The sequence below is a fragment of the Xenia sp. Carnegie-2017 genome, unplaced genomic scaffold (assembly GCF_021976095.1).
Source record: "Xenia sp. Carnegie-2017 unplaced genomic scaffold, XeniaSp_v1 HiC_scaffold_21, whole genome shotgun sequence".
NCBI classification, from domain to species: Eukaryota; Metazoa; Cnidaria; class Anthozoa; order Malacalcyonacea; family Xeniidae; genus Xenia; species Xenia sp. Carnegie-2017.
The window spans coordinates 8,022,460-8,035,483 of record NW_025813484.1 but is presented as its reverse complement, the minus strand read 5'-3'; the positions used below and the strand labels follow the sequence as shown (position 1 = coordinate 8,035,483).

Sequence of the window (13,024 nt, the reverse complement as noted above, 5' to 3'; positions counted from 1 at the left end):
CCTTAACTATGTAATTTGTACTTATTAAAAGACATCCAGTTAAATATTCATTTCGTGACTATATAAACTACAAGTAATTTACCTTCCAAAACATCAAACAAATAATGTAACGATAATTAACAATTTTAAATACATTTTATTTTGCTGTGCTGGGTGTTAGCTATAATTGTTAGAAAGACGAACAAACTAACATATTCACTATGACGAAAACTAATCACATTGACAACATAAAAAAAAAACATCAAATGGCAATAGTGAGAGTCAAGATACACTTTACATCTTATTTGTGATAAATATCCAGTGGGCTTTCAACATTACGTGCAAAGATCTTTTTCCTTATGGGGATCGTGGTGGAAAAGCAATATGGCACTGACTTATTGGTGAAAAGAGAAGATTGTTATAATTGAAATCGATGAAATCTTTGTTGCTAAACGTTCATTTGGAATTTTGTCGTGATATATGTTTCTGTCACAAAAAGTGCTGTGGTTTGTTCAACAAATTCTTTTATCGCTAAAATATTCCTTTAATAACATGAGCCATAATTTAATCTTATAGACTTCAATTAATTGCTTCAATTTAATGAGACAAGCAACATAAGTAGTCATTCTTAACGTTATTTGTTGCACATAATTTTTATTTTAAAGTCTTGTAACTAAGCGTAATTCTCTAGATTGTAATTTCGTATCATGTATGTTGTGTACGAGTCTTAATAACGTATGAGACCGTCAATTATTAATTGTAACTATATTTAATTTTTCTGACTACTACTATATATCAATTATCGTTTACTTTTCTTAAACAAGTAAAAATTTATATAAAATGTAAACATGTTATTATCTACACCCAATGTACCCAGTATGTGAATTCTATAATTAGAGGCTGCAAGGCTTGCGGACATTAACGTTAAAAACTCCGTACATCCACTTCAAGTTGTAAACACATTTCGTTAAGGATCACAATTCATAAGCTATGGATAGATTATATAAGTAAAACCGGCTTCCATTTTTTCTTGCGCACGATTGATAAGTTTTTGTACTTAGCAATAACATGTTTTATATCCATTGCATGAGTTGCATCCAAATAAATCTTGAATTAATGGCTGATATTTGTTATGACTGTACTCTACACTTAGAGCCAATGTCTATAAGATACACGTTCTCTGTTGTCAATAGAAATACCTCATAAGCGTTGCGTAAAATCCTGATTCATAGGCAATGTGTCTTTGTTCTATGTATCCAAATATAATATTAATATACATACATTATATCCACTAATCACTATCGAAAACATAGTTAGCTTTTCATTCCAAGCATAACTAACCCTTCAAGATTTACTTGAATACAACTCTTTTAATGGTAATGAAGAACATAGCTGCTTGAGAAAAGCAAATTTATAGTCGTGTGAAAGTGCAAGTTATACATATAAATAAACTACATCTTATAATTTATGAACTGGGTTTTACAACTTCAATTGTAAGAGAATTTTAACGGTCCACAAAATTAAGAATAATTCGTCGTATTAACAACGCATCGTTTTGTATATTTGGATAGGTATGACAAACACAAATCTTAAATATCCAAAGCACCAGTGACGTATTTTAATGATACGGCAGATAGCTTTGATTCATAGAGCACATTCAAGTGGGCATACATAGAAGTACTTCTTTCAAACTTTTCCATGCAAAAAAAGTGTTTTTTAGACCCGCGACTCGCGACAGTTAGATACACTCTGGTAAATTTGTGCGTTTATAGGATTAAAATTATCATTAACTGTCTATCTGTTATCAAAGTAAGTTGATTTTAGTGTGTTTTAATTGTGCGTGACAATAATTACGACTTTAGCGAAGTAGCTGTTGTCTTAAATGGGCTTTTCTCTGGCGCAACAAACAATGAGGCTCGTTGCAGCTACAACGACCATTCAGCTTGGAAATTTATGGCCAAAAGGTTAAGAAATGTGAAAAGCGAAAGGATAGTTTTGTTCTATTGATTATGAAACTAACAAGAACGTCGTGCTATGAGGTATTTCAGCATGCGTAATTGTGGTGATCGTACGTTTTGCATTAAATAGATATGAACCATCAACCATCCTAAAGTTTACTATTTCTTTGATGTCAATAATCAATTACCTTGTTATAGATGTCAATTTTAATAAGAAAATCATTTCTGTATGAGGAACAGCTGTAATCATGTTGCGTGTTTGTTTTAGCTGTATTAGCTATGTTTCATAAATAGGATTCTTTTTCTAATTTTAGATATTGTTTTTGCAGACTAGAATAGTGTTATCCACTGGACAATAATTTTTCTAAGCTTATCAAAAAGATATTCCCAGATAGTTTTTTATTGTCAGTGAATTTCGAAACGCTCTCTGATTTTTTGTTAGCTAGTTCCAATTAAAAAAACATTTTCCAGTGGATAGCACTGCACAAGTGCATACTATTCTTTGGTCGTTGTCGTATTCCTTTAAATTGAAGAAAATATGCTTCATGTTATAACATTTGAGCTGTGTATCCATTTTAAGCAAAAAGGCTACTCAAAATTATTCTTTTCAATTGATTTTCTGCAACAACAAAAGCATCAATCCAAAAAAGTTGAAACGCTGCAAGTATCATTAATGAGAATAGATAGTTTATCAACAAAGCAAAATATATGTTACAAACTAACTTTTCGCGATGAAGGGAAGCAAGCATTGAATTGTACTTCGGTGAACTTTTTCTGCGTCAAACGTTAACAATTATGCAACAGCCATTTGAAGAATGATTGGATTCTCTTTCTAATTAATGAAATGCTATTACGGATGTTAGAGAAAAGGATGCTTACAAAGCTCTTTTGGTGCTAAAGTTTTTTATCGCCTCGAACGGATGTTGCTTACAAATGCGGTGTTGTGAAGCCTAGGAAATAACTTGGAACTGTTATAGAGAATCAAGAATTGTCTTTGGAAAGGTTTTAGACAATAGCAAGTTCATGCAGAGTCTTCAATCGGCTACTTAAACGTGCTTGTGTGGAATGAGTTAAATAACAGACTTACTGCAGTAATGTTATGACATCATGGCTCTAAATCAGAGAGAAACGTTACGTGAAAAGCAACGAAACATCGACACGCAAGCATTGAAATTCTTCGACGTGTCTTGTTTAGAGGATTTTTGAAAAGATTTTTTATAGTGGAAACATTTTGACAGATTCTGGGAGGAAAATGCAAACCTTTAAAATAGATGTCAAATCAAATATGACATAACAGTGTTCAGCTCTGTGGATTGGTGTGATAAGGGTTGTTTGCTAGTTAAAGATGTATTTCAACTTTTACATTTTAAGGATGTAAAAATTATTTTTCATCTATTTAGCTTTTTCAAAACATCGCCTAGGAACTTAATGGCATAGTTCCGAGTATTTTCATCCTTTCGTCAACCGTGTAATGTAAAGAAATACGACAGCATATATTCAATGTTCGTTTATAAATATAAAATTTATTGGCTTCTTAGTGTAACGATATTTTTACGACCTACACACGTGCTAACACTTCGTTTTTTGTATTACTTAAAATTTTGATGTTAATGTAGACGTTGATTTTGATTTAAAGATTAAAATATTTTTTTTTGTTTTATAAAGATACATGACATACATATTACTTCCATACGTAGCAAACTTTATTTTATTTCGGTTTTCACCACTAACATGCACATATCCTGTCATTTGTCTTATCTGTACAATTATAAGTATTGTTGTCATATGCACGTGAGTTATTGCTTGAGTTGCAAATGCAACTCACCATTCCTTAAAGGGCGATGAAAGGAGAAAATTCTCCCACATCATGGTGAATTTTTTCTAATGCGTACGCACAACATTTATATGTAGCTATTGGTGTATTTAACTCAACCAATCTTTTATATAAAAAGCAAAAATTATCTTGTGAGAAATTTGATGTTCATTGAAATGAGCGGGTGAAGATTTTTCCAAAATTGAAATTGAAGAATAAATCTTCGAGTTTAGTTTAAATTTTTTCTTCAAGATCACACCAGTGACGAGAGTAATAGTTGGCTATGGTATGTATGCAAAGTTCTAAGTTTAAATGATTCAGTTCTTTATTTATGTCCGTGTATTTTTTATCCAATATTTTACCCCTGTATTTGGGAAAAATATTTGCTCAAATTGAAAGTAGGTTCGAATTCAAAGAATGTGAGTCACACAGAGGTTGAAGAAGTAGATTTTGATTCTATACAAATACTTGTTTTGTTGTTGCTCTCCGAGCAATCCTGGTAAGTTTTTTTAAGACAGTTTTTGACATTTTGATTTTTAAGTAGATTTGCATGTAACTAAGAGGACGTGAATAATATCTTTATTTGCGATCGGTATTTTGTGTTCCACTCATTAGGCGACAAGCCAGAAGTCTCTGACGTTGATAGAAAGTGTTTTTCAACGACGTATTGGGAGGATTTTTTCAAGGATATTGTATGTATATTTTGACATATTGAACTGTGGTATTCAGATATTTCTGTTTTGTCTACATCAGTTTCTGCCCTTAAGCAACCAAAATACATGCATCTATTCTATCTACCGCATCTTCTTGACCACATCTCACTGCATGACTTGATTCTACACCAAAATTCTTGTAGATCAAGCTTTTCTAACTCTATCATTTATCTTATGGATTATAACAGGCAAGCATAACCCCACTCCCTCTCAACCATAAAAGCGTACTACACTCAACGAATAAAGTCTCATTTTACGTACGTCCCTCTGACTGTAGCCTTCAGTTCTTTTTGAGATTTTAGTAAAATATTCTTCTACCCGGACTATCTTTGGTAAATTATATTTATATACATATATTCGATATAAATGAAGATCGGAATTTAGTATGATTGTAAAAATTATCGTGCGATCAAGTAAGAATGACTGGCATGAAAACATTCTTTGTTAACATAAACAGTAAAATCCAAAGCAAAATGCTGGAAAGTCTAATGATAAAGTATTTGAAAAGTTTTAATACATAAGAGATAAGATCGTGAAAAGAATTCAATGTAGGTATGTTAATTGGCGAAAAAGCCATGTATTTGTTAATGCTTCTTTTGTCAAATGATTATAGAACTCCGATTTTCAAATTTGCGCGTTTGTAGAATTTTAAGACATACGAAACAAGGCGTATCCCTTATTAATGGTTTAAGCAATATATAGTTGGTAATTTGAATTACATGGTCTTTCAGTTAAATTGATCTTGCTGCTATAAGCAAGAATTAATGTTTTCTTCTGGAGTACGTTCGTTAGAAAAACGTAAGAACTGCAAGTTTACGATTTTTAGTGTTGTAAGAATTTATTGAAAGGATAACTGATACGGATCTAACAACAAAGGTTAATCATAAAAAATAAAATTACATAGCAAAATGCTTGAAAGTCTGGGTGATACGATATTTGAATTGCATGGTACTTGAATTTACACTCATTAAAATGTAAAAAAAGATTGCACGTAGATCGTATGAAGACTTAGGAAAACAACATACCATGTTTAATCGAAACTTGCTCGAGAAATTAAAATCACAAATTTACATCAATTTTATGCCCTGTTAAATGTGAAGACTTTAAAGTAAACAATCGCGTGAGGACCGAGAAGAACAACGCAAATCACATAATGCTCCATTAAAATAGATTAAGATGTGTATAGAAACTTTCAGTTCTATACAACGAATATAGTCTGCTTACAGATATAAAATTCATTGCTTCAAAGTTCAAACTAAACATCCTTTTGACATGTCAAAACAGACCAGAGCATAATTGACTAATATTAATGTTATTAAGCACTCTGCATGAGGCTCTTCAAGATATATTACATATCAATTGGAGTTTTAATTCAGTGACGTGTACTTAGTTGTATGAGTGGGAGGTTCTTCCAAGAACTCATTAATGTTAATGTAAGGGTTGTTAAAGGAAGAACTTAAATGGATCTTTAGTATTTGCTTGTAGACCAAAATAAACTAATGCTATCATAAGGTATGAGTTACAGTCTTATAATTCTTTGTTTTTACATACATGACGTTAGGATAACTGTAAAAATTAAGAATGATGGTCGAGTTGCTTCACCGTTTTAATCACTTGTCTTCTTTTGACTGTATTAGGACTTGAAAGCTTTGGCAAAATCCTTTGTAAAACAAGATCATATGAGTAAAGTCCAATGACTGAATTCTAAAATTCCAAAACGAGGGCTCTTTTGTTGGCAAATTGGTTTCAACCAGCCTTAAAAACCGACATATTAAAGGTGAATTTCTATATAAGCATTACAAGTTTAGTAATGCGTTTCAAAGATCTAGGACTAAACTGAGTAAATCACAAGGTATTACAAAATTTTTCTTTCAAACGAAAGTTGTTTGATGGTTGCTACTGCATATGTAGCTAAGCTAGTTTGAAAAGTATAATTGTCGAGGGATAAGATCGCAGAGATAAGATCGCGAAAAGAATTCAATGTAGTAATGTTAATTAGTGAAGAACCTTTATATTTATCAAAGCTTGTTTTGTCAACTAATTAGAACACCGATTTTTGAATTTACTTGTTTGTAGAATTTTAAGGCATAGAAAGCAAGGCGTATCTCTTGTTAATAGAAGTAATATATAGTTGGAAATTAGAATTATATTATTGGGCGTATACTTGGAATTTGATCAACGTTTTTCACTTTCACTTTAAAATATTTAATTGTGCAAAAATACAAACTTGTCTATATTTGAATTACATGGTCTTTCAGTTAGGCTGATCTTGCTGCTATAAGCTGGTATTAATGTTTTCTTTTGATGTTCGTTCTTTGGAAAAAAGGAAGAAATGCAGATTTACGATTTTTTGTGTTGTTTCTGTAAGAATTTATTGAAAGGATAACTGATACGGATCTAACAACAAAGATTAATCATAAACTGTAAAATTACATAGCAAAATGGTGCAAAGTCTGGGTGATACGATATTTGAGTTGCATGGTACTTGAATTTACATTCATCAAAATGTAAAAAAAATGTTGCACATAGATCGTATAAAGATTAAGGAAAACAAAATATAATGTTTAATCGAAACTTGCTCGAGAAATTAAAATAACAAATTTACATAAATTTTATGCGCTGTTAAATGTGAAGACTTTAAAGTAAACCGCCAAAACAATCGGGTAAGGACTGAGAAGAACAACGCGAATCACATAAGGCTCCATTGAAATAGATAAAGACGTGTATAGAAACTTTCAGTTCTATACAACAAATATAGTCTGCTTACAGATAAAATTCATTGCTTCAAAGTTCAAACTAAACATCCTTTTGACATGTCAAAACATAACAGAGCATAATTGACTAATATTAATGTTATTAAGCACTCTGCATGAGGCTCTTCAAATATTATAATTCAGTGACGTGTACTGTTGTATGAGTGGGAGGTTCTTCCAAGAACTCATTAATGTTAATGTAAAGGTTGTTAAAGGAAGAACTTAAATGGATCTTTAGTATTTGCTTGTAGACCAAAATAAACTAATGCTATCATAAGGTATGAGTTACAGTCTTATAATTCTTTGTTTTTACATACATGACGTTAGGATAACTGTAAAAATTAAGAATGATGGTCGAGTTGCTTCACCGTTTTAATCACTTGTCTTCTTTTGACTGTATTAGGACTTGAAAGCTTTGGCAAAATCCTTTGTAAAACAAGATCATATGAGTAAAGTCCAATGACTGAATTCTAAAATTCCAAAACGAGGGCTCTTTTGTTGGCAAATTGGTTTCAACCAGCCTTAAAAACCGACGTATTAAAGGTGAATTTCTATATAAGCTTTACAAGTTTAGTAATGCGTTTCAAAGATCTAGGACTAAACTGAGTAAATCACAAGGTATTACAAAATTTTTCTTTCAAACGAAAGTTGTTTGATGGTTGCTACTGCATATGTAGCTAAGCTAGTTTGAAAAGTATAATTGTCGAGGGATAAGATCGCAGAGATAAGATCGCGAAAAGAATTCAATGTAGTAATGTTAATTGGGGAAGAACCTATATATTTATCAAAGCTTGTTTTGTCAACTAATTAGAACACCGATTTTTGAATTTACTTGTTTGTAGAATTTTAAGGCATAGAAAGCAAGGCGTATCTCTTGTTAATAGAAGTAATATATAGTTGGAAATTAGAATTATATTATTGGGCGTATACTTGGAATTTGATCAAAGTTTTTCACTTTCACTTTAAAATATTTAATTGTTTAAAAATACAAACTTGTCTACATTTGAATTACATGGTCTTTCAGTTAAATTGATCTTGCTGTTATAAGTAAGAATTAAAGTTTCATTACGGAGTACGATCATTAACTACAAGTAAGAACTGCAGATTTACGATTTTTAGTGTTGTTTCTATAAGAAATAATTGAAAGAATAACTGATACGGATCTAACAACAAGATTAAACATAAACAGTAAAATTACATGGCAAAATGGTGCAAAGTCGAAAGTCGAGCTTGAAAAATTAAAACAACAAATTTACGTCGATTTAATGCTCTGTTGATTGTCAAGACTTTAAAGTAAACCGCCAGATATAATACTTCTAGCAGAAATATTAAAGACGTTCACAGAAAGTTTCAATTCTATACAGCAAATATAGTCTGACTGCAGAAATAAAATTCATTACTTCAAATTTAGCCACCCACATAATCTTTTCGACATGTCGAACACACCGTGAGCATAATTGACAAATCTTAATGGTATCTTGTAAGCACTCTGCATGAGCAGAGTATTATCAATAGTTGTTGTAATTCGGTGACGTGTACTTGAAAGCTTAAGAAAGGATCCTTTGGTAAACAATGTCTTTAAGAGTAGAGACCAATGACTATATAGATTTTAAAGATAGGATGTTTTGCACTGACAAATTGATTTCAGCAGATCTTAAAAACCGAACTATGGAAAGAGTATTTCTGTTTTAGCATTGCAAATTTGTTTCATTTTGTTTTACTTAAAATTGTCTGCTTGTCCTGGTTATTAATATATTTGCGAAACAGGGCGCATCCCTAAATAATATAGTTGGTGAGTTGAATTGCATATTAATCGTAAAAGGGTGGCTTTCAACAATATATGAAATATAAATGAGGTGCTTTTCCAATGAGTCATTAATAAGGTCGTATCTCACTACTATACTATTGTTGCTATAATACATATTTTTTCAATATATATTTTGCTGTTTTCATATTTTGTACTTCGGTTGTTATTATTAAAACTTTTGAGTTAAATGCCTCTCTTTAAGAAATGCCTCACTTTAATAATCGCAATCGCGTCCCTTTCGAAGTATGTTTTTAAATAAATCCGGTATGTCGAATGCCTCATGAAATTTTCATATCACTTGAAATTTTGCAATCTGAGTTAGTTCCAATAGACTGTATAGGATTGAAACTCAGCAAAAAAATGCAACTGATAGTTTTATACGAGAACTTTAAAATGAATTATTGCATCAAAATTTTTTGTCTTTGTAGTTCATGTATATTCAAATGAACAATGGAAAAACAACATTATGATAAGTTCACAGATCATAGCGTGAAAGAAGATGATGCGTCTAGACGACAACACGGAGTTAATCAGGACGACGACACAGAGCTTAGAAAAAGTATGTAGTTGCGTGTAATATGCAGCAGTTGCTGTTTCTTTATGAATAATGTGGTCTAGTATTATTACAATACTTGTTAAATAATTGTTTTATATTATTCACGTATTACTGTTCTTTGCTTTGATTGAAGAAAATATTAATTGTTTATATGAGCAAGAGCACAGTAACCTTTATTGACTCCAGTCTTTTAGTTGTGACATGAAATTTTACATGTTTGTAATTTTAGATCGTCCGGTTTGTCCTTTTTTAACGTTCAAGTTTTCTGATTCAAATTTATTGGATATGCCGTAACTCAAACGTTAATTTAGAAAGGGGGGGAGCGGTATACTTGTAGCTATTTGTGCCGGACTGATTACTTTTATATTCAAATTTTCTCAAAGAAATTAATCTCATTGTAACAAATTTAAAGCTTATAACACATTATCATATATACTAAGGATGGCATCATAAGATGTTGAACATGTCTAAATATTTTATTAAAAATATGTAGTGTTCATGAAATATGCATTGACAATACTGCTTTACACTCATATGTAAGAGTATAAAGCAAAAAGAGGAAGATCGTTGCAACTTTGCGCATATGTAATTTTTGATTATTTGTACGGAGAGCCTGATTGCGTCAACATTTACGGAATAATTGATGAATGCTGGTTGATATTCAAAGTAAATGTCAATGGCGTAGATAGACTCGACAATTTGAGAAAGAGGCTTATATTCATTGATTTTATAGATATTTCATAAATCATATAACATTCATATATGAAAATTGCCCCCCCCCCTAATCTAACAGTAATGAAATTGGCTACACCATTTAAACTGTTGCAAGTTAAGTAAATCAGAGATATTGATCTTATTGGTTTGCCGTAAAACAAATTGCTTTGATGATATGAACCTAACATTGATGACGCCCTTCATTTTTGCAATGTTGTTTTATTTATTTTATTTCAATTTAGGTGTTAAAACACATCTTTCTTTTTTGGAAAGTGATGCACCAACCAATGAACCGGGCACACCTTCCCAAAGTTTCAAATACAAGGCAAAATTTACCGTAAAAAACGCACGCACTTTGGATATACAAACGTTTACTGAAGATAAACTGACCTCACATGACCAAATTCCAAACTATATTCTTCAAATGTTAATGATGGCCAACTACCACGTGCGTGAATTTACTTTGAAAGGAATCAACCCAATGGATGCTTTGTTAGGAATTTTCCATGGTTCAGACAATTTCTTACGACAATATATAGCTGTTAAACTTAGCGAATGTCAGCTTAGCGTTCCTTTTATTTTACCTGATCCTGGCGATCCAGGGGTGAAGCAAACTATCTTGCTTTCAGCGTTGGGAAAAATAACAAAGTCATGGAGAGGTGCTTCAATCAACGACTCGGCAAAAGAGGTGTACGCAACAGAACACCCCTTTCCCATAGTGTCATTTATCCGGCTGGGTAATGTGACCATGTCCAAATCGTCTCTGATGAATAAAATTATCAGTGATGGTAATGTAGATCATGAATTCTTTTTTCATAAAAACATGGAAGGGGGAGATTTTGTAAGAGGAGTCGTTGATGGTTTGGTTGAACTTGTATGGTATCTTCCGGGAGGATGTGGCAAGAACACGTTAAAAAATGAAATCTGTTTTGCCAATCTACGTGGAGATGCCCAAAATTTTAAGAAGCAAGTTAATATACTTTGTGAAATATCAAACATTTTGTGCATTTTGCTGCCCTCGGAAATGCCTGACAAACGTGTGGGAAATTTTTTGGAAAAGGCTATGTCGTCCAAAAGTAAAATTATCCTCATTTTTAATGAAAACACACGAGAAGAAGTAAAAAAATACTACGACAGCGTGATTGATCAACATTCAACAAAATTATATTCCATCACTAAATCATTAATGGCATCCGATTACAGATTTTTGAAATGTATTCGTCAGGCAATCCAGAGCAACATAAAAGAAACAGAAGTGAAATCTTTGGAAAAGGTGAGGTTACTATTACAGGAAAGTGGAGTTTATATTGATGATGACCAAGCCAACGTTGAGTGGGACAAAATTTTCAAAACTTGGCTTTCTTTTGGGATTGAAGAAACAAAAAAGTGGTTCAAGCTTCAACTTCATATACCTGTTCTGGCGGATTTGGAAAGAAAGAAACATAATCCAAAGTTTCGTCCCAACAATGAAAACACGAGAGGAGAAAACGATGTAAATGAACCATATGAAGATATAAGAAAAGAAAAGAAGGCTCAGATGGAATCGTTTCAGAAGATGGATACAGAAATTCGTCTACTCCTGAATTCGATTGCTGTGATGGATGAAGGAATGCTGAACAGAAATTTGCAACGATTGAAGTATTTATTTGATAGGGCTTCTCTATCTGCGATGGCAAAGTTGCATCAACAATATCGTTTAAAGCTACAAGAAACACAAAATGACATGCTTGATTCACAATCTCACGAAGAAAATCGTTTGAAAGATGTAGAAGCATTGATATCATACTCTATATTTAGTTTGGAGCATATCGTTAGAGAGCTTGCTCAACTTCATCAACTCTCCGATTTTGTAATGAATAATTATGCCAGTGTTGGTGCGAAGATTCTTCTTTCAGGTCATCCTTTGGAATTACTAGATGGTGATTCAGGTTATCTACCTTTAACATGGTTTGATGCTGTTTATAAGGAAGTGGAACGCGAAACAAATAACGCTAGAATCTGCGTGATTTCTGTGTTAGGTATTCAAAATTCTGGTAAGTCGGCAATGTTGAATGCAATGTTTGGCTTGGAATTTCCTTTAAGTGGGAGAAAGTGCACTCGTGGCGCTTTTGTTTGTCTAGTTCCACTTAGTGATCGACTTAAATCGGAATCAAACTTTGATTTCTTATTGATCATCGATACTGAAGGACTGAGAAGATGGGTTGAACCAACAGTGGGAGAACATTCCATTGAATTGGCAACTTTTGTTATTGGTGTGGCTGATGTCACGATCGTCAATATCTTTGGTGAAAAACATAATGAAATAATAGAATTTTTAAACATGGTTGTTCGCGCTTTTTTGAAAATGAAGCTGTTGAAAGAGAAAAAAAATTGCAAAATCCTTTATCATAATGTTTATGCTACCAATACCGATGAGAGTTTTACAGCGAATTGGCAAAATTTAAAGCATGATCTAGACAACATGGCAAAGCTTGTAGCTGTACAAGAAAACTGTGAAGATCAGTATCAAAAGTTGGACGACATCATTGCATTTGACGAAAACAAAGACATGTTTTACATACCAAATTTATTGAAAGGAAGTCCTCCTATGGCTCCAGTGAATCCAAATTATGGTATTGCTGTGCAGAAAGTAAAGGAGAGTATAATTGAGTTAATGTGCTCAGAAAAACTGATCAAACTTACTGTTTCTTCGTTTTGTTAACGAGTTAAAAGTTTTTGGAAAGCCATACTG

General features: G+C 32.3%; 1 protein-coding gene across 1 annotated transcript; it reads left to right on the top strand.

The window, feature by feature from the left end:
- Positions 1-9,471: 9,471 nt before the first annotated feature.
- On the top strand, positions 9,472-12,994 carry LOC124443522 (interferon-induced very large GTPase 1-like). Its single transcript, XM_046993975.1, has 3 exons — positions 9,472-9,582; positions 10,536-11,566; positions 11,681-12,994. Exons 1-3 carry the CDS (start codon positions 9,474-9,476, stop codon positions 12,992-12,994), a joined length of 2,454 nt encoding a protein of 817 aa, XP_046849931.1. The 5' UTR covers positions 9,472-9,473.
- The last annotated feature ends 30 nt before the right edge of the window (positions 12,995-13,024 follow it).

Bases quoted from the DNA above. Each gene is read 5' to 3' on its own strand.
- LOC124443522 (XM_046993975.1), top strand. From the start codon at position 9,474: ATGGAAAAACAACATTATGATAAGTTCACAGATCATAGCGTGAAAGAA. The intron at 9,583-10,535 runs GTATGTAGTTGC...ATTTCAATTTAG, and splicing joins CGACACAGAGCTTAGAAAAA to GTGTTAAAACACATCTTTCT. The intron at 11,567-11,680 runs GTGAGGTTACTA...GAAACAAAAAAG, and splicing joins AAGTGAAATCTTTGGAAAAG to TGGTTCAAGCTTCAACTTCA.